The sequence below is a fragment of the Larimichthys crocea genome, chromosome VI (assembly GCF_000972845.2).
Source record: "Larimichthys crocea isolate SSNF chromosome VI, L_crocea_2.0, whole genome shotgun sequence".
Lineage (NCBI taxonomy): Eukaryota > Metazoa > Chordata > Actinopteri > Sciaenidae > Larimichthys > Larimichthys crocea.
The window spans coordinates 4,127,576-4,153,107 of NC_040016.1; the positions used below are offsets into that span (position 1 = coordinate 4,127,576).

Genomic DNA, 25,532 nt, shown 5'->3' on the forward strand with positions numbered 1-25,532 from the left:
CACACACACACACACACACACACACACACACTGTGTGTTATGATGATGATATTGTATTCTGATGGCAAAAATACGAATAATCATGTTACTGTTCATAATAATTAAAATATGTTCTGTTCAGGTGAATTGTATTCATTCAGAAAACAAACAGAACAAACACTACAGTGTTCCACTGAAAGATCATTGTTTCCTCCAAATCAGCATTTTTACAAGATTAAGTCCCACAAACCAAGTACTACTGATGATCATGTAGCAAATCATGCCATATTTTTGTACAGTAAATCATTGAATGTACCTGAAGGCCAGCAATAGGTTTTCATTTCTCTCAGTCCAGACTGAAAATCACCTGGCAGACATTCAATACTTGCTTGATCTAGATTATCATTGTTCTGCTTTTGTTTTGAAACATTATAATTTCAGAAGTGATCTTGCTTTACTATATAAATATAATGTGATTTAATGTTTTGATAGTTCTGTTTGGGCAAATTCTCACGTCGTGTTGTCTTCGTGTTGAAAGTAAGTCATATCATGCAGCCTTTTCTATGTTGCAGGCTTCCTCCTATTGTCAGACTTATGATTCATATAATCATGTCTCCAGAAGGTTCCTTCAACAGATGAAGTTGCACTTGAATCAGCTTTGACATAGCATTTTTTATACTGTATATTCTGTTTTGTATTGCACATGAATCATTGGCTCATTGATTTCTCTGTATGGCTACAAGCTAACTAGTAACATCAACTCTGCTGATGCCCTAATGCCAAGACTGACACAGGTTCTCTGTACCCCCAACCTCATTTATGACTGATGTATGTTGTGTTGCTAGCCCTGAATGTGTACTATTATGTGTTACAGTAGAACCAATGTTGCTGCTCATGTTTTTTGAGAGCTTGCTCATTACCTTGTTCTCCAAGTCTAACAGTATTGCAATGATAATCAGTTTGTGGACACAAACTTTCTTGTGTAATTTAAATCCAAGTAAGCAAATTAATTTAAAAGTCAGAGAACAGAATCGGATGAAGGAATTGTTCCTTTTGTTTTTGTCCCTTGTTTGCTGGTTACAACTCTGTAGTGCGATCCTGCAAATAAGGCACTGAAGCTAGCTGATGGGATTCAACCCAATTCAGTATTCTGTGATGCAACATAAAGTCCTCACTTATTCAGAGATCTGCTTTGACTTGAAAGCAAGTCTGCAGGTCAGGAAGCTGTCGGTAAAATATTCAACAAGCCAACACATTGTGAGGTTTGGGGTTTTAGCACACTCAAGGGAATTTTCTCCTCACTTTTATAGTCTGTGTTCTGCCTCCTCCTGCCCAGAAATATCTAACAACAAGCGCTGAGAGAGTGACATTAATACTGCACGACAGCACGGTCCAGTAGGACTGCAAATGTTTGCCTTTTAATCCAGGACTCGGCGGCCTTTGGTCTGGCCACGGCAGACATTGATGGGAATGGGAGAAGAAAACTGTTGCCAAACTTGTCGAGGCTGCTGGGAGCTCAGTTCCGTAATTCATGACCCGAGCCATTTCAAACATTTGCACAGCCAACCCAGCTAGAGAAACACACACCGGTTGTTGTCATGCCAGTGGAAGCAAATGCATCTTCTCACCGCAGCAGGATGTCCTCTTTAAAACTCGGCACGGTCGAGAGAAATAAGGCGCAAACAAGATGGCATTTGGTTGTCTCCTCTTCTTTCTGCACTCTCTCCATTCTGTAGATTAGAGAGGGTAGGTTTAACTCCTCTACTCCCCTCTCCATTCCTCTCCTCTCTCCTCTCCTCTCCACTCCACTCCTCTCCACTCCTCTCCTCTCCTCTCCTCTCCGTCCGGGGATGAGCTCCAGTTTAATTGTTGGACGCTGGTGTCTGTTGCGGTGGCTGTCAAGGGAAGATAAAGAGTTTTTCCTGGGGCGTAAGGAAAGGGGAGAGTGGTGATGGAGGGCCTCTCTCCTGCAGCTCCGCTGGCTGCATTAGCCCCACGCTTTATAATTGTGTGAAGGGGGCACTTCCAGTGGCTCCCTCATTACTCACTGGCATGGCCAGTCCCTGGCAGCCAGACACACCTTGTCCTCTAGCTCTCTCTCTCTCTGTCTGTCTTACTCATTTCAGGATGTCCCTCAGCTCCATCACCCCCTCTCCATCCCCTGGGCATTCCTCCCTATTGTTATTTTGACCCAGTACCGCCATCGGCGCATATCGCCTTCTCTTTCCACAGAATTTGCTTGACATCCTCCTTTGTCAGAATGAGACCTATTGTACAGCATTTGCTCTGACTGGTGTCACCTATGCTTTGGAGTTAATGCTTTATTGTAGTGTAGACTAAGACTGTATTGGTGCAGTCATGGACTCAAAGATGTCAGCCATCCCAGTCTGCCAGGTCTACACTAGAGAAGCGTAGACAAAAGATTAATCTTTTTTTAATCATATTGACAACATATGAGAGATATCAAGGATGCAAAGGCAGGCACATTAATATAAAACGAGTGCATGATGTGATCTTTATCATGGGCTGATTGGTATGGAGTGAGGACAGCTATCACTGAATGAGAGGCAATTAGATGACATAATTGAGATGCCTCTAGGGCCAATTTGTTACACATACTTACAGTGGAAGTGCCCAATGATTGTATTGCAGCATGCTTCACATTGTACAATGTGAGATACAGTTTCATCATCAGTTTACATTATTGTGGCTTGTTTGGATTTCTAATGTAAACACCTGTATAGTCAGTTCATGTTACAGGAATGGTTGCTTCAGTTAATTTTCAGTGACATGTTTCCCATTAATCTGTCCCATGTGCTGACTGTGTACCTCTGTGTCTGTATCTGTCTCCAGAGGGAGGTACATGTGAGGTCATTGCCGCCCACCGATGCTGTAACAAGAATCGTATCGAGGAGCGCTCTCAGACAGTCAAGTGCTCCTGTTTACCGGGGAAAGTGGCTGGGACGACACGCAACAAACCCTCATGTGTGGATGGTGAGCAAGTCTTATGTGTTTTTAAAATTGTGAATTTCTTACCAAATGCCTTTTTAAAAGGAAAAAAGTCCATGTCTGTTTTTAATTCCTGTTGTCCCAGCCCAATGCCACCACAAGAAGTAATGTGCCCTATGTAAGGACGCACAAACAGTACTGAGGTCTGTGTGGTTGATGTTCATGTAGTGTGTTTCATGCAGAAGGCCAGCGCTTGCCTCCTTGACGTACAATTCACATTTTTATTGATTGTAATCATGTCCTTTTCCTAACCTACGTATTTTTTTCTTTTGCCAGCAACTTGCATTTGCCATAATTACAATCTTTCTTTATTCCTAACCATACTGTAGTTACCACGCAACAGATATTAGTGAAAGCAAGAATTTGAAAGAGATTGGATGTAAAAAGAAAACCGGAGTTTAACATAATCCAGGGTTTTGCATAATCATCCAATTGAGTATCCAATCATTGTATTGAAGTTCTTTTCTGCCAGCAAGGTTTGTTTTTTTCCAATGTATAGTAATTCTACAGTGCTTAAGTTTCTAGTCATGTCAGATGAATAATAAATATAACACATATGAGACAATAGTACAATATTACTTCTATTTGGCAACATTTAAATAATCATGCAGTGTGTATTTGAATTGAAATAAATAAATACTCTCACTGACATGAGACGAAGACGATTTCTGAGAAGAGGTTTTGCATGTAAGCACACTAAAAGTCACCGGCTATTACTGATGAATTTAGTATGACTATTGTCAAACAATGCATGTATTTGTAGAATTATTATATAAGAGATTTATCAGTAACTCACCGTGCATAACTGCAGCTATGTGACATGTGAAGTATAGATTAATGTTACATACAGAGGCAGAGGAGGGATATGAATAAGGTTAGTTATAGATAATATATATATATATAATATATATATATATATATATATATATAGATATAAATTATTATATTGTTATTATAATGCATATTATTGTTGATGCATTATTGTGTATATCACTTTAATGTTGCAGCTGACAAATGTGGAGCTAATTTCAATTACTCTGTATACTCCTGTGTTGCTCAAACTAGAATAATAGTCAGATTATAAATATATGTTGTATTAAATTTGCAACATAACTAAATCTATCCTAATCCCTATCTAATTACTCTCGTGAAAGTAGGACAAAATGGAAATGCTCAAGTAAAGTGCAAGTACCTCAAAATTGTACTGTGTGTAGTAGTAAGTGTAGTACTTGCATTAATGTACTTCATTACATTGAACCACAGCTCCAGGGTCGGATTATCATCAAGTTTGAATGCAATATTTCAAAAGTACTTGCTTTAACTTTCTATGATATCTCTCAGTGACTATTCTAATAATAAAAATACATTGAACCATTAAGAACACAGTAGTGCAGTACTGCTGGGCATCATGGGAGATAGAGGATGATCCAGTTGGGCTGTTGAACACCTGAGTAGGGCGCACGTTGCAGATCACATCGCCTAAGGCAGCTCAGGCTGATGAAAATGAATAACTAATAAACACAAGCCAGGGAAGCTCCAGGCTAGTGCACCTGAATTACCTCAGCTGAGAAAAACAATCAGGCAGAGGCAGCTCGGTGGAAAGAGAAAAAAATCTGACAGGAAGTCACAAGTCTAGTGAGACAGAACTGCAATGCCCCCTTCACTGCATGGAGCTCATTTATGGCTCCTCAGTCTCGATCCTTCCACCTCCACCTTCAGCAGAGATCAAAGTCATCTCTCTGACTGGCCTTGTAAAGAAATGACACCAAAATATCTTCATTATGAAGGATGTTACATGAAGGGCCAGACAGGCTCGCTCAGTAGGTTTCACAAGGTTGGTTAGCCACAGCTGACACTCAAGAAGGTCTTAGAACATGGATTAGATATGAGCCAAGCATCAGCCATAGAACTTGGTCCTGGTTTGATAAAAAATTACCTCAAACCGTATAAAACTTTTCAGTGAACCGCTGAATTTTTAGTCCTTGAGACATTTTATTCAAGAAACAAACATTTGCCCTGTGGTTGGAGGCATCACCTGAATGAAACATTTACAGAGCTGTCCTTGAGATGCAGTTCTTTTAGCAGAGTGTTTTGTCCTTGTACAGAGAGAGACACAACCAGACAGTGTCTCCTCCGCAGCACCCAGCAGAGAAGAGTCTTTTTCTCCAAACATGGCCTAGACAGACCTAATAAAATCTCTGAAAACTTTAACAGTCTGTCTGAGACATTTTCTTACCCATAGGTAAAAAGTACACCTCAGTTCTTAAGATGAAAAGCATTTAATAATAAAAGAAGACATAAGGAAATCCAAAGAAGTTGCCAGTAGAACCTGTTTATAAGATGTACAAATCAGCATATCAAAAACTAAATTACACATAGCGTGGAATGGAGTTGGAGAAGTGGGAGATGTTAACACTTCATGCCTCTGTGCTTCGAGCTCCCACAGTGAGAGAATCCTTGCTGTTAATGTATTGATTAACACGCACCTCTAGAGGGAGTGGTGATAAAAATGGAAATGACAAGTCAGTGAGCAGCAACTACAGTATTGAGCACCATTGCACCACACTGCAAGAGTTAACCTGAAAGCGGTGACCTCGCCTCTTAATAATTTTATTTCTTTTATTTGGGATTCATTTGCCTCCTGTTGGATAATTTTCACCTGCTTGAAAGTGAGTCAGGCTGTTTGTTATTTCTTTAACACTGAAACCACCACGGGATAAGGGCTGAAGGGCAGACAAAATAATTATGTGATTATTCATAAGACCTCATTTGTAGTCGGAAGTGTCAGGCATTGCAAACACGCAGTTTAATTAAAGCATCTTTTTCTTTTGTAAGTGTGGAAATAAATGGGCACAGGTGGGGGAGGTGAGGCCACTCTGTTCAAGGGTTTGGATTATCTCGAAAAGCTATACCTGAAAGTGTTTGTCAACTGGACCCTGCAGGCTGCCGTTGCACTATGTGAGGGATTATAGACTTGTGGAGTCAGTGGTCTGTCCCCTCAGCAGCACACCGGCCTGGCCCAGATGGAGCTTTCTCCCCAGGTCCCGGCGTTATTAATGTTCCGTCCAGATGAGGAACGATGCTGCAGCCCAGCTCATCTCACCACCCCCTGGGGGACACCTGCCGCCACTGTACCATACACAGGTTATGTTCCCACAAAAAATAAATATATATTTATATATATATATATAAAGAATAGCCAGTGCTCTGATAGAACAAATCAAAAGTATATCTTCAGAGGTCGCTTGGTTTGGACACACATACAGAGCCTGCAGGAATGAACGCTCCTTTATCTTTGGCCAAATTTGCAGAAACAGGCAGTCTCACTGATGTTGCCGTATTATCGGTCATTAGCATCAAACTCCGACATCAAAGCACCCTGCAAAGATCAGTCCCATTGTCGGGTGTTTACCACCTCCTGAATACGGACCACATGGAGTTATTTCAGTTGCTATTGGTAAGTGTTTGGGGTTATTATTAATATATGCGGATGATGTGACGACAGCTTGCATTGGGAGGTGTCATGCTCAGTTGGGGGTCTGCTGTCAGATTATCCCTGTAGTGGGAATTGATTATTAGCTTTGACAAGGAGAACTATGTCCCAGTTATGTCAGGGCCAACGAGGCTCTTAGTGAAGAACATTCCTTTTAACAAGTCAAACGTTCATATCTCTCCAGCCTCGCCGGGACGATCACATGCACTCAGATTAGGCGCTCATCACTGCACCACTGCCTTTATCTCAGTGCATGACACATGTAAGCCCTCAGCCACAGTATGGACATACACAGACACACACATACACCCATACACTCATTTACTCAACACATGCATGCAGATGCCCTATTATGCACACATGCTACCACTTTGTGTTGTCATGTAGCTGCTGTAGCAGTAAATGCTCTCAACAAGAGATGCACGCAGATGCCTGCTCACTGCTGATCACTGATGGGGAATGAACCCTTCTGTTTGGCTGCAGGCACGTATAGCTGAGCATGACAGGTTGTCATGGTACATTTGAGATACATCCAGGGGGGAGACACATGGACGCTACTTGAGGGACGGGACAAGAAGCATTGCAGTTCTTCCACACACATTACTGGTTTTTAAAACATACAGTAATTATAAAATCTCATTACAAGGAGTCCCACTAATGTTATCAGCAGTTTATAAAAGTGTTTCTTCTTTGGGAAACACTGTCCTTGAATGTGTTTTGTAAGAGTATACTAATTACATTATTTCCTTGCAATGATAGCAAAGTTCAAACCCCAGGAACACCTCATTCTCCCATTATAAAACCTCTGCCCCCCCACCGTCCTCTCTCGACTCTCATATCGTTCCACAGCCCTCTGCTACTGTATGTGGTTGGCAAGACGCAAACCTGCTGCTGATACTGCCTGAGGGGCTGGACAGAAGGAGCGCATTATACTGTACAATAGAAAACTAACTGCTTTCTCTTCCTGACAAACACACACACAAAGGCAGACATAAGGAGAGAATAACAAACAATGAAATCCTCCTGGGCCTGAAAAAGATGTTTGTCTTTGGGGAAGTTGAAGATAATGATTGTGAAGCAGGTCTTCTCCTCCATCTCTGTCACATCCCACTGAGCTCTCGCAGCGTTGACGATGTGATTAGACTCTCAAACTTTAACCTGCCAGGAGAGGATCTGACCCTCAGCTGGAGTTGAAAGGTCTCCTTAGTTTTGTTTTTTTTCTCCCTCTCGTTCTCTCTCTTCTCTCTATTTTAGAGTGACATGATATTTCCTTTCTGCCATCACATGTCTGTGGTTGTGCTGAGAGAGAAGTAGAAGGCATAAGGCACATCTGCAGTATGTCAGCTGTGTGGGAGATACACTTTAGTAAATCGTTTTTGAAGGAAGGAAGTAACCACACAACTAAAAAAAGACGTTCTTCCATTAATAGACACAGCACGCACATATACACCTACTCACAGAGGAATAATGTTATACTCAAGAGTGAATCATAGCATTAAATGAAACATTTAGAAACATTTCTAATGGTATAATAAAAGCAAACACTACTATACCACATACATATACTACACAGGCCAGTATTTTCGATTATGTTTGTATGTGCAACTGTACATTCCACTTTTACCTGAATGCATCTGGTCATGCAAATTAGGAAACCCTTTGTGTTGAATTTCAAATAATTAATTTGAATTCAAAAACCATACTGTAATCAAAGTAATCAAATGAAAACACAGGAATTATTCTTACCTTGCCAGGGAATCTGTTAAAAATTCAGAGATTCAAACTGTGTGATTAGAAAGCCAAACGATATTTTCTGAATGGCTAATCAAACCTCAGCTCTCTCATTTCTGAGAGGGGCAAAGATTAATGCCGAATAATGACTCTCTGAAGCTGACCTGCGGTTCAGGGGTCCAAGTCACAGCCCCGCTGTAATTATACACTTGCTTCATTTGCTTCATGGTCCCATGACCCTTTCAATTCTTTTCTGCTGTTGCACAATGCTTGCACTCATACCTCTGTCTCATTCAGATGGAAATCTGTTTTTTTTTAAGTTCACTGTAACTCTTTTTGCCTGATTTGCGTTACCATGTGAATGGATGAGTGATTGATTGGCCGTTTTGTTTGCTTAATAACTGAGTAGTCAGTGCACTTGCAGAGTGATCAGGTAAAGAGGACGAGATGAAAGACTGGGTAGTAGATATAGATGACCTGAATGAGTCAGTGAAAGAAAAAGCACGTTGTTTACCACTATCGCATTGATCCTGCACCCAAAATTGTAAATTTAACCCAACAAAAAAGCATGTGAATGCAAAGCCTAATTGCTTTCTGCTCCAGATCTTAACTGAAGGCGACTAATTTAAGTGACTCACCGAAAAACAGACACTATGGCTGGCATCATTGTAAAGCCATCGTTTTGCTATGATTAATTTAAGTCCACAGAGCGCTGAGGCCACCTCAAGTTAAGAAACATTAACTATTCATTGAGCCCACAGACACGTATTCACATTTTGACACAGACAGAAATCAATTCTCTTCCTCATCCGTCAAGGTGTTCAAACATTCTGCTACCTGGCAGGGACGTGTCAGCGAGTTCAATCCATCACACAGCCCGCTCTACAGTGATCTGACAGATGCACTTGTAAAAGGTCCATCGCTTCATGTTTTTCAATCAATTCAAGTCCCAATCTCGGTTGTTTGTCCATCAAAGCTAAAGACTCCAGCCTGCTACATGGCCAACATCTTGAATCAAACACTCGTTCAGTCCTTGTTTGCTGATTATTCCAAGCCCATCTGTCATATTTGACAGTGTACAGCAGCTATTTTATGGCAACATGCGAGGATCGTGTTAATTGGTGTTGGTGCTTTAAATCAGATTGAAGGCTTTCAGCTTGTCAACAGATGGATCTGGAAATTAATAGTCAGCCTAAAAGGGGGTAGCTGGAATAGTGGTCACTGTCACCCCTACCCTCACCCCTACCCCCACTCCACCCCACCCCACTCTTCCTTCTCCTCCTCCTCCTCTCGCACTCCCCAGCAGACACAGAGGAGGAGTAAAGTTTGCTGATGTTAGAACAAAGGTCATACCCTCCATGCTGACGGCTGCACTGGGAGTAGTTAAAGTAAAACGACTGTTGGAGGTCAGTGGTCACTAGAGAGTGATGCATGGATCCCGGCCCAGAGATGGCTCTTCTCCAGTGGTCAAGGTCAGAGCCAGATGTCCTGGCCCGGGTAGAACCACAGACATGAAGTGGGTGCTCACACTAGACTTTTTTTTTTATCCTTGTGGTCATCAGACTAGACGTGTCCTTAATGGTGTATTTTCTTAAGTGTACCTGTTGTTTTCAACATGTGCTGACGGAAATAGATTTTTAAGGCAAAGATCAAATTTGAACATGAATATTTATAAGACGTACTTCATAGTCACTGCTCATTATTCTCCTTTTAGTACAAGACGGGAAGCTGTCAAGATATTAATTAGGGTTGTGCAAAAGTGCATTTTGATGATGGTGGATTATCCACATAACCTGGACTGTGCTGTTGTTGTTGTTTTCTTCTTCTTCTTCTTCTTCTTCTTTTTGAAAGCAGCCCTGCTCTAGTTTACAATTTATGGATGGTGACACATTTTTTGGCGGGGCGCTGCAAGAGTCACGAAGGCTACTTTGAAAATGTTGTAATTAGGCAACTGTATTGATTTCACATTCATTATGAGGTGATGCATGCTGCCATTCTACTATGCTTTGAATCATAACGTGACACTTTTTTTTCACAAATAACTTCAATTACCTTCTTAAGAATTATTATTAAAATATTTCTTAAAAACGATGAATATGCAAATATCTTTTGTTTCAGATGTTGAGCTACAAGACACAAGATGTCTCCTACTTCACCGATAAGTGCATTCTCATTGTGCTGGAGGTTTCAAGTTTTTCAAGTTTTACAATTTGTCTAAGTTACATATTGGATGGACCATGATTGGCTTCCAAACAAGTCCAACAAAACAAGTTCAAAATCACAACCACAAAACCATCCTAGGAGTCAAAACAAGAAATAAACTCAATAACCAGGTCAAGGAGTGAACTAATGAACAAGCAAATTCCACTGTGATTTTTCCCTAATTCAAAAACATTGTACAGTACAATCTAATATAGGACATCACAGACGTAAATTATAGAGGCAAGAACGAATACTGTGAAAAACTTCAACCAGCCATTTTCTAGGCTCTCCTTGTATAAATTATTTGTGTGCACACATTTCAGGGCAGAGGCTGAGGTGAATTCTGTTCTGTGAAGTACAGTAAATATCATTCAACTTTCATGCAAAGCGGCTTTTGTGATTTAGTTGCTCGTGTGAGGCAGCGTTTTAATCTCCTGCTCGCTTTTTTGCTTCCCTTTTCTCTCTGTTTTTCTGCCTTCTCTCTGGTGCCATTTGAAGGAATTTGGCTTTTGCTTTGCAGGTATTATTACCATTTTCAATTGCAAGTGGATTCTGAATTCACATTGTTAAATATAAATCCTCATCGGTTGGTGGTATAATGAAAAACAACTCCATTCCCTCTGTACCAAAAAGAAGAAGATAAACAGAGTGGCAGCACATCATCATCACTTGGTAAAACTGATTAAACACATTTCTTCAAGCCGGGTCATAATTTGCCACATAATGAAGACTTTCTGCATAGTGTGTTGCATTTAAAAAGTAGCGGAATGTAAACATGATTAATGATATGAAATTCATATTTAGCCAATGGATGAAGACAGAGGAAGAAAAGGGAAGATTGGGGGGCAGCACAGTGGATGGTGGACCAACATGTGGTAATTAGTGGATAAGGTAAACAGCCAAGGGGGGAGCCAAAGGGCGGCTTCACAGCCTGTTAGTGGATGCTCTCATTCTGGCATTGAGTATCCTCAGGGCTCATGGAGAGAAAAGTGCAGGAGGAAGTCAGGAAATGCATGAAGCTGGCTGACCGGGAGTAGGCCGTTACTGGGTCCATTCTTTTTCTGGTATATATAGTGTGTGTGTGTGTATGTGTATGTGTATGTGTATGTGTGTGTGTGTGTGTGTGTGTGTGTGTGTGTGTGTGTCCGTTCACACAGATCGGTAGCTGTGAGAGACTGCACTTTAACAGTCGCGTTCCGTCAGTTGGAAACAGCATGTTGCTCATACTCACAATTGATTGGCGGTTGGCCTGTAACCTTGGTAACACAGGCTGGAGGGGAAAAAACATTTTTCCGAATGGATCAGAAAATAGCTTTAAAAAATGAAATGATACTGGTTTAACTCATTGCTTTCAAGAACTCTTTTGACCTTCACATTTCACTTTATGTCAACATGATAAAAGGAAAAATGTTGTTTCAGGCACAATTTTTAAGAAAACATGATACATGCTGAAATTTGTAGTGAGGGAAAAAAAAGGTTATCATCTAAAAGAATGCTTAGAAATCTTGTCACGTTTGCTGTCAGAGACCTCATACAGAGGTTTGAGAAAAACAAAAGTTATTCACAGATCATGATTAATAAATGAATCAGAAAAATGACTTTGAAAGAATGGTTCAGATCTCTGAGCTATGATAGCTTTCAAAGAGAGCTTCCCACTGCAAGACACCTGGGGAAAAAAAGTGCTACTAAACTATATGAAATGCTATTTTTTTTCAACAGTGATTTCTAGCTTGTTTGATATAAATACTGTTACAAGTAATGCAGGTGTTCATCTCAAATACAGTACCACTATATGGATGTGGTAGGGCAGGGGAGCTAATTTCCTCCTGTGATTAATTGGATTTAGGTAACCAACATTTATTTATTTATTTTCCTTCTACATGGTGTATATAAGGTTGGGGTGTTTTTTTTGCTATCATTGAACACCTGAGACATACAGTGTGTATTTTCTGATTTTTTTATTTTTTTTTCAGATGCACGTACTTGGCGCGCGCACACACACACACACACACATACACACACACACACACACACACACACACGGCACACCCATAGACACGTGTAGAGGACGAGGGAAAGAGGGAGGGAGATCTTGATGAGAAGATGAGAACATATTTGTTTTTGTCAGATAGCTTGAGGAAGAATTCAGTCGATGTTAATGAGAGGCAATTAGTTTTGATTAAAAATTAGATTGCTCCCCTACATGCAATGTAGATGTATCAAAACAAAATAATGATTAATTTCTGTTGGTATAAGACATTACTGTCAACAGTAAAAGTACCCATGTAGCAATGTTACAATTGCTCTAAGGCTGGAGAGGAGAGGAAAAACATCATACAGGGACTGGGCTGGATGTTACTCTGGAATAGCTCATAATAAAGTGTGTGGGTGCTTTTGTATATGTGCCTTTGTAGAATGTGTACACAAAATATCCTTGCGTAGGAGGTTTGTGCATAATGTCCAACTTTTTGTGATCATTCTGCCTACCTTTCAAAGTCACTCCTTATTTGTAATTTTATTTTATTTATTCTAATGCTAGTCAAAGGTTAACTTTTAATTATGCCTCTTAACTTAGCTTTTTCCTGTTTTTATCTACTAATTATGTTCATGTTATGTTATGTTCATCTTCCTCTACTTTTGTCTTCTTTTGCAGACATCTGTTGTCTGTACATACAGTACCTAGGTAAAAGTATTTGTATACATGTGTCTGTGTGTTAAATTAACCTGTTTCATTATGTATCTGTGCTTACCTTTTCCAGCGTCCATTGTAATTGGGAAATGGTGGTGCGAGATGGAACCATGTCTGGAGGGAGAAGAGTGTAAGACTCTGCCTGATAACTCTGGATGGATGTGCTCCTCTGGAAACAAAATCAAGACCACAAGAGTGAGACCTCATACACATTCACACACACACTTAAGTATAAATATATGTATTGGCATGTGCAGACCTACATTTACAATGCATCGATTCACATGTACATGCATATGTCTGTTCTGTATATCACCAGGTATACACACATTTCCCACATGTGCATGTGCACACCATTTACAAACCATATGTGCCCAAATCTCAGACAGATTTCACTTTAGTATTCAACCTTTCTTCTTGAACTTGAAATGAGAAGAAGCTGTGTTTGACTACTTTGATTAAATGGTTTTAAGCTTCTCTGCCAACTGCCTGCTTCGTTGTTAATTAATTCCCTGTCATTTAACAATCAAACATGCACAGAGTCAAACCTGTGGGTAAAAGGGATGTGCACAAATCACAGTATATAGACAGTACTCAGAAAGCACAGGACATCTGTGCCCTCTGTATAACAAGGTGGGTTCTGTTCGGTGTAAGCAACCTATGTAAGGGCCTGTAGTAGTAAAGAACAAACATTAAGCAGGCAGTAAACAAACAGGTGGGCTCAGCCTCAGGCCACACTCCTCTCAGAGATAAAGTTAACGGCCACTCTGTTTCTCCACTGCCTTTCAGCTCTGTAAGCTGACTCCAAATGCGGCATGCAAAAATAATGAAGGGAGTTAAGTCCTCGAAGCCAGCAGTCCAGCACTGTCTGACAGGTTGATCACCCGATTTGTATTAATTTAATTGACTCGCCCCCCCCACCTGCTCACGATCAGCAAACTCTCGTCTCTTCTTAGTGCGTGGTGACAATGACTTTGAATAGAAGCAAAGACTAATGTGATGGTACGGAAAGAGGGGAACAGCCAGTGAAGGTTAGACCGCACAGGGCTTCCCAAGGTTGTTCTGCAGATTTATATGCCAGCAGATAGACATAAAGCTTTCACTGGGGCCCTTCACAGCCACCACAGACCCCAAATTTTCAGAAAAGACCATCCTGCCATCATGTCAAGGTAAGGTGTAGTGCTTGGTTCACTCTAAAGAATGCATCTCTAATTCTCAATTCAGTCCTTTGCACAATTTGAAATAAGTAAACTTGAAATCATGATTGTCTTTAATATCTTTATCAAGATTGTACATTTCTGCACACAGATGGAGAAAAAGCATTAATACATATCTATAAGTAAAATGGCTTTGGAATAATATTTAAAACCTTAAAAGAAGAGGGCCAAAAGTCAGGCCTGAAGCTGCTTTTCTATCCAATACACACATGTCCTTTTCTCTTGACCCTCTCTTTGCAGAACACCCAGCCATACTCCCCTTTTTAGCTTCCGGAAGCAAAATGCAGAGGATGCGTCAACAGAAATTGAGCTGCATTCTTGCTTCTGTAAAGGTTAGTCTTTTTCTCAAGCTGTTGTTTGTTTTTTCCCGTCTCTTTCACATCACTGTAATGCACTTGAGTGTCGGGTGGTATGAGAGTGGGTCCAACTTACGTTCAATGACTTCTCATTAACCCAAATATGCAGCGCGAAATAATCAAGTGTGTGTTTTACATGCTGTGCATGATTAGGCAGGCGTGACAAAAATACTGAACGCACCGCCACCCACTGTAAATATTTATCACCCAGCACGGCTGTGCTTGCATAAATAAAAAGTAAGTTGTTGCATTTTCATATAAACGGCTGCATGTGTGTCGCTAAAACATATCAGTCAGTATGTAGACGGATAAACGTGCTAAAATAGTACAGCAGCACAATCATGGAGTACTGTAGACACACACACACACAGAGCCAGGTCCACCCCTTTAGCAGAGCCCTGCTGTCTGTGAACAGTTTGTAATGGCAGGATCAGTCCCTCTTCCTTTCATTGCCTCCTTTGTTCCATGTCCTGTTTTTGCTATTGGGCCACTGTGTGGGTTTGATTACGGTGTCTTACACTCCTCTGCCAATCCCATTAGTCACTAATCTGTGACATGCTTCTTGCTCCTCTCTCCGTGTGTGTTCTTGGTTGTGTATGAATGCACATGTTTGATGTGTTTGATATGTCTGTGTTTGTGCGTGGACGCTCACATGTGTGCTCGAGACCCCCGGGCAAAATCTCTTCCCTTTTTTCGTTGTGTGGCTTCTTATCAGAGGCCACTTGATATCCTGATCCCCCTTTGAGGGTCTTGCTGAAGCAGCTATCAGCACACAGCATAGCCCACAGGCTACATGAAAGGCCTTTTATCCTGCTATCTTTTTTTAATCAACATTCCTCATTCACCCACCTCTCAGGCCAAATTGCCTCATTTGTATTTCTTCCGTAACAGACCAGCCTACAGACAGTGTTGTTTTTTTCTTTAGTTTTCTTTTTCTTTTTTTTTCTTTTTTTTGAATATTCAGCCATTTTATTCTACTTGCTGGGTTTCTTTTTGCTCTGAAAAGTGTCAGTAAAGCACGATGAGGCGGACACACACACACACACACACACACACACTGTTGTTCAGCCACACACACAGACTTCATTACCATGTTTAATCAAAATTGGCATGAAAATTAAGAAGCCAATCAAAGTCAGTTCCTGACATCCATGTTTCTTCTTTTCTTTCTTTATGTCTTTCAGAGAGGGAGCCCTTCATTGCCTGTTCTGTAGCAGCAGACAAGGCAGGCCCTTTTGTTTGTGGAAGTCACAGTGAGAGCGAGGCTGGGGAGCACCTTCCAAAACACTCGCCCACCATAGATCTGCATTACCCGCTCCACTCATTAAATAGATCAATCCATTTCTGCTCCCTCCAAACAATTATACACCTTTAAAAGAGACACGCAGAATGAGAGAGGCTGTCATGAAAACATTTTTTCTTCTCCCCTGCTTTTGATAGTGAAAAGAATCAAGTTTACTTGATAACCTCACTCTTAGTGTGTTAGATTGAACATTAATTTGTAATCAGCACCAAGGCAAGAATGTCACATACATTTTAATGGCTTTTCTTAGGTATTTAACACTATCACACAACCACTCACATATAGAAGTTGTTTTAACTGTATAAGACCACAGCATTTCCACTGTTATTTTTCAGATTAGTGAGTGATAAGTATTGAACTCAAGTGCTTCTTGAACTGAAGAACGTGCTTTTCAGATATCTTTTATTAAAAGGAGCGAAGAGCATCTTTTTCCAGCAAAATAACACACTGTGACAGGAGGTTGCCCATCTGTGAGACAGATTCAGAGCAAAAGTGACCTGCCAGCAGATACATCACCGTCTAATTTGTCAAATCGGGAGGTTGCACTCTGCAGTTGATCAAAATAAACTCCAAGCAGACGTGCCATGTACAGTTCAGCTTCACCGGAAAATTACCTTTTCCGCCTCTGTGCTTGACAACATTCCTCCTCCTCCTTCAGTCCTGTATAAAGTTGTCCTAAAAACAAGCATACAGTTATACACAATACTGTTTTATTTAATATAAAGGTTATAAGCTGACAGATGGAGTCCAGGCTGCAAAGAATGGCCAGATTGTCATCCTTTTGACATTTTTATACAAGTTTGGAGGGTGGAGGAGTTCATTCCAAGTGCTACTGATTAATTTATATCCATTTTCTTTGCTTTTTCCATTGTCAATGTCACATTAAATGGATCTTGATGTATTTTGTTGTCTGGAGTCTTCTGTTTTTAGAGGGTGCTCTTTAGTGCTGTTTGAAGAGGTTTCTCAGCTGGCATGATTGATTTGTTCAGCACTAAACGAGAAAGGGGGAAAGGGTAGGCTGTGTTTGCACTAAATTCTTTTGCTAAGGCAATTGTCCTTGGCTCTTCTTACTAACTGAAGTCTGAGTAAATTGCAATTTAATGCGGCCAGCAAATTAGAATGCAGACAGCTTAGTTGCCAGCAAAGATGGGATAGGCAGGAAATCCTTGAGCAATCCGCTGCTACCTGCTGCAGTGTTCATTTGAACAGTCAGAGGACAAAAAAGTACAGAGGACACTTTGTCACACACACACACATGCATGCATGTGGCTTGAAGTGACAGCATTTGCATACAACCCCTGTTCTCCCGCTAACAAACCTCTGGTGGATTGTGTCTGAGATGGAGAATGAACCGTAATGTGTAACCTGTTACTGCTCTTATTCTGGCAGAGGTCAGCCTCTGCTCCAACATTTTGATATGTCGTCTCACTGAAGATGATACAGATGCAAATGGTGAACAGATGAGCTCAGAGGATTACTGTGTTTAAGGATCATGGGGAAAAAGAACCAAAAGCTGTACAGAGAAAGATACTGTGACAAGACCTGCAGGAGAAATCAGCATGTTAAAATCGAGACTTTAAAGTTATTTAGAGCACACAGAGGAACAGCTGCAGAGCAACTATCTAAATAGGCATGATATAGTGAGCAATGAAGAGTACTGCTCAATGTTTCCTTAACATGGCCTTTTATCTTAACAAGTCATTTGGTCTTTAAAAAGTCTTTTTCTTTTGATAACTGGTGTTTCTATGGACTTTCTAGCATCCTTAAACAAGATGGACCTAGAAAATAGTTGATTTGCAAAGGCTGTGCAGTCCTGTAAAACTGTAACATGAAATGTTACTAAATTATTCATCTGCATCTGGATCTGCTTAAAAAAAAACAAATGATAACGGACAGTCAGAGGACACATGTCCAGGGTTTTAAAAATTCAAGTAAGTGCAGAAGATCATATGAAAAAGGTGAAAATTGTAAAATCCCTGGCTCTGCACCTGGACTCAGCTCTGCATAAAATAAAATAATACTTGCTTCTTGACCTGTGACCCAACTTAACTCCTTTATGCACTTTATTCTTTGAAATCATTCCCCAGTTGTTGTTTTTTTTTTACCAATGAATTCATTTATGTGACTCAGGATCACGATGATAGATGGTAGTGGAGTAGAAACAGAACATACAGTAATATGATGCATGTCATCACTACAACAAATGTTACTTAAATAAAGGAAGGACATTTAAAAGGCATTATTTTACAAATGGCTTATCTGACTGTAATGGCAAGATTAGTTTTAAACATAGATGGGTGGTTTAAATAATACATTTATAATTCATCATGCTGACATTCTTACATTCAAACAAAATATGATACTTGTCTCCCAAAAGATCCTCCGGTTTCTATCTAGCCCTTTATGTCTTACAATGACCTTAGGAATTCTGCAGTTGTTCACTCTAAAATTATAAATAGCCTGCCTGTACTTGGTTTTCATACAACACACACATTTCCAATTTAAGCTTGTGTTTACATTCTACATCAGTATCACATGACGTCCTACTTTTGAGCTCACTTGAACTGACCTATCAGCCTCAACAGTTAGTTTGAATCAGCTGATGTTGTTACACTTGGTTAAGTCAGGAAAGAGACAAACCAATCATCATGTATTTGTTTAATCTGCAGGATCTAACTAACTTACACTAACAAGACTGAAAACATATCCACCTCGATGAAGGAGAAAAGGCAGCAAATGACTGCAAATGACTCCTGATTCTAGATACTTGAAAATTTGAACAATGATTGCACCTCATTGGGTTAAATACCCCCAAATAACCTTAATAACTTGTTAAAATTAAGACATTTTGCAGTCTGCCAACACTATAACTGCATGCCGTTATGTTTTCAAGCATACGCAATACTGATGCTAAAATAAACCCAAATTATAATGCCTTAGAGCCTCCCCCTCTGACTGTTCTCTTAAGCGTAATCTCAAAATAACACACCATATGGTAGGTGAATACAAGTGCACACAATACCCTCAGAAAAAAATAGTTAATAAAATCAATTGTGTAGCATGTCCGACACATTGGAGCTCTGAGACTCTCCATGTGCTTCAGCTCACAGAGTCCCAAGCAGCACCCTCCACAATCAAATCCACACACCTGGCTACCACCCGCCAGGCCTGCTGGAAATGTCATGGCTGTATTTCTTAGTTGAAGAGGATTATGGGATTTCTAATTGGGCCCGTGGTGTGCAGGGGACAATTTCTTCACTGAACAATTTTCAAACAGTAAAATAACTAGAAAACTGCACTTTTATAACAGCCATTTCATTAATAAATGGAATATTCATGTTTAACTAACATTAGGTTTATCTATTTTGCAGTAACAATGTAATGACAATACTGTTTACTAATTGTTAGTAATGCTAATTTATGTTATTTTACTAACATCAAAAACAATCACATATGAGAGTTTCACTGGGTTTTAATTGGGCATGGTTTGCTCTGATATTTATTACACAATTCATTCTTCGAAACAAAAAAAACAAAAAATCCAGTGTCCCATTTAAAACAAAGCAAAAATAAATAAAAAATAGCCTAATAAATAAGCTCATGCACTTTAAAGAAAAGAAATATTCTTACACATATTTTCTTTATCAAGCAGAAAAAACACACAACCACACACCTGCTGAATTCTTATTTCTCTCTTTCACCAAACTAAGATGAGCTTGATTGCTTTGTAATTTACTTATCATAAAACACACTTCATTTTATGAGGAGCAACAAAATAAATTTCACCAAAAACATCTTAGTTGGTCTTTTCACTGTTACAAAAATCACCAACGCTGGTTTGGTCAAAATAAATCTTCACTTCACAGAGTTAGACACGAAAATGTTCCGGTGAAATTATTATAAATTATTGTTTTGTTTTTGTCAAAAGAGTTTCAAGAACAGCGAGTTTTTAAGCTTCAGTTCACCATCGGAAGTAAGGGGTAAATATATTCTAAACATAGTGTACATAGTTTTTTTTTTTTTTTTTTACATTTTCCTACTCCCTTGTCCACAGCGGTACCTTGCTTAACTTTTGTGCAGGAACTCTTGGGGAAGATGTCGATCTTCCTCAAGAGTAAAACAGGAAACTGGATTTAAATTTAGATTTATTGTTAAAACAGGACTGGATTTTCTTATACTGTTGCTATTAATGTTTATTTTTACTCAGTTTTTTGTTAATTCTCAATGAGATGGCTAATTTGATATCATACATGCATACATGCATTTTTACTACTTCAAGCCACATTTTCAGAGGCTTTAATAAGTTTGAGGTTTGATAAGTTTAGGTAACAAAAACTATATGGTTAGGTTTAGGAAAAGATTATGATTTGGGTTCAAATAAGCATGTTAGTTACATCAGTTAACTAGCATGACGTAACGGTGCATGGGCTAATTACGTAACATAATTAAGTAACTTAAAATAAGCCATGGTTTCACATGGGACATGAACAGCAGTCTCCTGAGTGAAAGTCCTGTATCTATCCACCCAATGTAATTATGAAGCGGCATTATGACCTGGAAATGAGAACTACATTTATAGATACACTACACAGTATTTATTAACCTTTTACAATGTTTATAGATGGATGATAATTGCTAATTATTAACAAAGGGTTACAAATATAACATATATCCAGCTGTCTATAAAATGTGTACAGATGTTTTACAAGCATAATCTCAAAGGTTTACAAGTTATTTAGTAATAATTAATGAATATTAAATATAGTGTATATTATGTTATGTGTGCAACAATAAAGTGTAACTATTGTACTCAGATGTAATTGTTATTGTCTCTTTAAGCTGTGATACAATATATACTTTATAAACTAATACAAACAGATTATAGCTAATGATTAGTAAAAAGTAAATAAATTATTAGTTAAGTTTAATTAACTATCACATTACTGTTTATTAAGATGGTTATTGTAAAGTGCTTAAAAATGTAATTTAAGTAAGGTAAAGAAATATTCTTGAAAACATACTTTTGCTGCACAGACAGTCATAAGAGGCCACTTTAGTTAGTAGTTTTTATTGAGCTTCTAGTTGAGCAGGATGCTGAAAAGCAGGACATTCAATAGCAGTCTCAAGGTTGCACAATGTACCATTGAAATGTGTCCAGGTCTGCAACTGAGGCTGAATAAGAGTCCCTGAACCAGAGTCACGGAGAGACCGCTCAGACTCCACAGCAGGTGCCCTGATCCCATTTAGCAATGCCAAAGTCATTTTATTGGGTTGGAGGAAAATCCTCAGCTCTGATTGGCTGGTTTGGTATGAAGGTGCAAACTAAGGGGAGGGGGTGGAGGGGATGTGGCTAAAACGGTCTGAGATAAAGTCAAAAATATGCCACAGTGTCAATTTGTGAAGCAGACGTACACAGCAAGGAAACACACCAGGGTTTTTTTATACAAAGAGCTTTCCCGATATATCCTGCTATACCTAAAAATGCCAAATACACCTCCATTTCCAGCATTGTCTCCACTCGTATAAGCTGTCTGTTTTTAGTAGCAGCAACAACCAGGAGGTGAGACAGGCCTATACAAAGCCTCCACAGTTCAAAAGAATCCCCTTGTTTTTGAAACACGCAAACGGAACAATTCCTTTGGGTCTAATCCTCGCACACGTGTATGCCTTTGTTCTGTCTAAGTGTATGTGTGTTTTCTCTCCTCTCCTCTTCCTCCTCTCTGTTGCAGATTCATCCCAGGACCTAACAGAGAGCTCCCATTGCAGGGCTGCGTGCCAGGCTCTTCCCCTCATCTACCCTTTCTCCTCCCACCGAACGGACTAAAACTATTACATCCACGGCTACTGACTGGATTACCTGGGACCACAGAAAGGATATCCACCCAGATAAAACAGCTTTGCTTGTGTGGTGCCAAGGATTTGAAACCAGACTAATCCCCTGTTTGATCAATGAGCCCCATGTTGGTGACTCTCCTCTTCCACACAGCTGTGGCCAGTTACCGACCTACTCTCCGTCTGTTTCCCTCACTTCTTCTCCCCCTTCAAAAACTGAAACAGCTTAGTAGGGGATATTTAGAGGTTGTTAAATCGTTATTTGATAGACATTCGCCCCCCACCTGAAGGTAAACCGTTGAGGAGCCTACATGGACCTGAACATAAACATGGAACTGAGGGCACAAGGAGGGAAATTACCTTGATATGCTTGTGTTTCTTTGTGGAAGGCATTTGTATTTGACTCACTACCCCTGCAGAACGGTCCTGCTGTGACTACACAGAGGAGATTTGATTGACAAACACTGGTCTTTCAGCGCCAGAGACTTGAGACTAGCAGTCGATAATAAGTTAAAGAAGATTCTTCGAGACACTTTAGTGTCCCTCATCTTGGCCTCACCTTTATCCTTTATGATGGACATTTTGACTTTTATTCGAGGGCATGCCCGATGTAAATTCATGAGCACTTCTTTTCTTTGTATGTAAGATCATTTGTGTATATAAACATATATAAATACATTACATAGAAGATGACTGATCCAAGAAGCTGAAAAATATATTTAAGACTCTATTAGGCGCTTGAGCCCCGTGGTGGAGTATTGATCAGCCACTGCATATAAGTACAGTTCATACTGTATGATGTGTGTGTGTGTGTGTGTGTGTATAGGACTGCTTTGCAGTATATGCTTGCATTGGAAAAAGCCAGGACAGAGTCATAAAAATAAGTATTGGTCACTTTCGTCATTCAGCAATGTCTTTGGTTAAGCCAGAAAAATGCTTGTAGTTTCTGTAAAGATGAGGAAAACACTGTATAGAACTGCCTCACAAAAGAAAGCAGCACTAACAACAACCCCTGAGCTTTCCACTCAGTACAGTTAGAACATGGAGCAGCATAACTCGGACCATAATCAGACAGTTAGTCATGGGGCGACTGCTTGACTGTGTTTCTTGTGTAGATCTCCCTCTCACACACCAGAGAGAGAGATGATTTATTCAAAATGACAGTGAGAAAGTATTAGTCACAGTGGAGAAACATACAGTTATCCCCCCAGTAGATAAAAGTACATTACAGGACAGCCTTATGAGAAATAAACGTGGTTTTCTATACTGATATGCTGTCTCTCATTCCTTCATATTTTGAAAAATGTTCCTTTTATGACAATTTGATATGTTGTAATATGTGAAGGGGAAGATCTTGTCAGAGTTTCATTTATATGATATGTTAACATTGTGAAGTCTTTGCTTGAGTAAACAAGCAATCAACAACAGCACAAGGCAATGTGTGCGAAAATGACTTACGGACAACACACACACGCACGCACACATGCAGGAAACACACAAACAAATCTGTGATGCTTCATTTATACAATTCCCTCGGTGGCAGAGAGGATTTATCAGAACAGCACATTCAATTCATTCATGCAATTAGAATAAAGATTTCCAATATTGTGCCAGGCAAAATTCCAGATGATTTTCAATATCAACCTCCTCTCTTGGCTGATATGAGATTCGTTTCTTCTCCCAGTGGACGCACTAGTGTACATTCATCATTTAGGAATTTGGCTAGTTTCATGGAGCCCGGCGCCTCGCTGAGCAGTCACAGAAGGTATGAAAAAGACAGACACATCAATCTCCCAGTGGTCCTGCCAGAATCATGAAGGAATATGCAAAAAGAGAGAAGAAGCAAGAGCGTGTTTTTCCTCCTCAATGAGCCGTTGCCTTCTTTGTTTTCTCATATCTAATAGGATTCACCGTCCTGCAGTCTTATTGAGCTTGTGCGAAAGAAAATGAGTCAGGAATGAGTTTGTGTACGAAAGTGTCTCTGGGTGCTTTTCCGTTGCTGTAAATGAATACATCTGAGTGTATGAGTGTATGTGTCTGTTTTGCTATGCTTCTGTGTGTATTTTTAGAGAGAGAGTACCAAGAGTCTGTGAGACAGACATCCCGCAACGACACATTGTGAAGATTATCCTCAAATTCGGTGCTTGTGTGGAAAATCAAGGGATTTTTTCCCTCCCTGCTTATGCTTAAGTTCTAAGTGCATTTTTGCTTAAAAGGTGCTTGGGGATCAGAAATGGAAGAGGTGCTTTTTATTCTTTTCTTTACTGCACCCTTAGCTGTATCCAGCAATGATGGAGTCGCGCTGTGGAGGGAGGTCCTGCTCCATTTTAGGCAGAGCAGAAAGGAACGCAGCATGACTAGATAACAGGGGCCAGGTCCTCCTCCCTCTCCTCAGTGCTGTGTAATCTCAAAAAAGAGACATCCATCAAGTCCTGCCAACCTCCCACAGAGACAAATAGACAGCCATGTCCGTATCACGCTGGATGGCTAATCAACACCTGACAGCAAGGACAACCTTTTTCATGCCGCTAAGACGTGTGCAGAAGATGCTGGACAGTGTTGTTTAGAAAAACTTGCATTTGTAACTTCCAAGGGTATCTCAAGTAAAGTACAAACTTTTGCCCTGTGTATAAGTTAAATGGTTGGTCTCTTATTAGGAGCTTTTAGTCGGAGCCTCCACTCATCTTTGACACTGCTTCCTGTCTTTGCACTTTTATCATATTCATATTCTTTAATAATATTGCATAGCAACCTATAATTTGTGGAAAGGGCACACTCCTTACCTGTGGGGGCTTCACGGCCTGTAATTATAGTTATTATGGGCTTGAGTCACCGTGAATGTGGTCTTTACAATTAACATTCACTGGAGCTGGACAACTAAGAGCATCTCAAACTCAGTAATGACACTAAACCTTAAAGTCTCAATGATAGATGTTGAGCGACTTCAGGCATTATTACCAGAGGCCCATTTGCCATGAAAAGTAATGATATCAGTCTTATGTTAGAGTAGATTGTTGAATAATCATATCCATTGCTGGTCATTATATACAGTTAATAATTTAGACGTGTGATCCTTTTCAAGACCACATATTTATGAAAATAGAAAAGTTAATACAAAGCAATAGCACTTTATCCTAAAGTCTGGAAAACTAAACCGCAAACAGCACATAGTGAAACACACCAGTGCCCTGCTGCAATGCCATTGTTTGTAACAAATGAACACACTCTCAGATGGGTACACAATACATCACTGTCATAGTCCCATGACACTGCGCCATGCCTGCCAACCACCAATACACTTGTCAGCGAAATGACTTGCTAGTGTATGATTGTCAGCAGCTGCCATAATGACAATTTATTTATCTGCTGCCTTACAGTTTTCCTCACATTATTCCCCTCCCCCATAGTTCAACTGAAAGCAAGCAATTTGACCCCCCACCAGGGGCAACAGTGTTGTCACAGACCAGCTTCCTTGGGAGATTTCAAAAGTCACACTTGCCCATTAAGCAGGGAGCATTTTTCATAGCAGTGTCTCCACACAGGTAGACAGACATCAACACACGGGCTCTCTCCTGTTTGCCACTTGAGACTGAATGACCGAGCACTGGGTTTGGAGAAGAGCGGTTACCAGGAAGAGAAAGGAGTTAATACATTGTTCCAAGCCTGAGGGGAGTATACAGTATAAGCATGCTGTGTATATTTTTAACAAGTCACATACATT

At 40.0% G+C, this 25,532-nt stretch overlaps 1 protein-coding gene across 5 annotated transcripts in view; it reads left to right on the forward strand.

The window, feature by feature from the left end:
* Window positions 1–22,095, forward strand: part of tafa1b (TAFA chemokine like family member 1b) — a 102,981-nt gene extending 80,886 nt beyond the window's left edge. For 2 of the 5 annotated variants that reach the window (XM_019255810.2, XM_027279856.1), the window contains exons 3-5: window positions 2,833–2,973; window positions 13,174–13,298; window positions 15,861–17,272. In XM_019255810.2, the coding sequence (XP_019111355.1) occupies window positions 2,833–2,973; window positions 13,174–13,298; window positions 15,861–15,890 (296 nt within the window). In that variant the 3' untranslated portion in view covers window positions 15,891–17,272. Of the gene's footprint in view, window positions 1–2,832; window positions 2,974–13,173; window positions 13,299–14,560; window positions 14,653–15,860; window positions 17,273–21,708 lie in introns of those variants that run through there. The other 3 variants (XR_003462516.1, XM_019255811.2, XM_027279857.1) reach the window with 3 other exon arrangements.
* The last annotated feature ends 3,437 nt before the right edge of the window (window positions 22,096–25,532 follow it).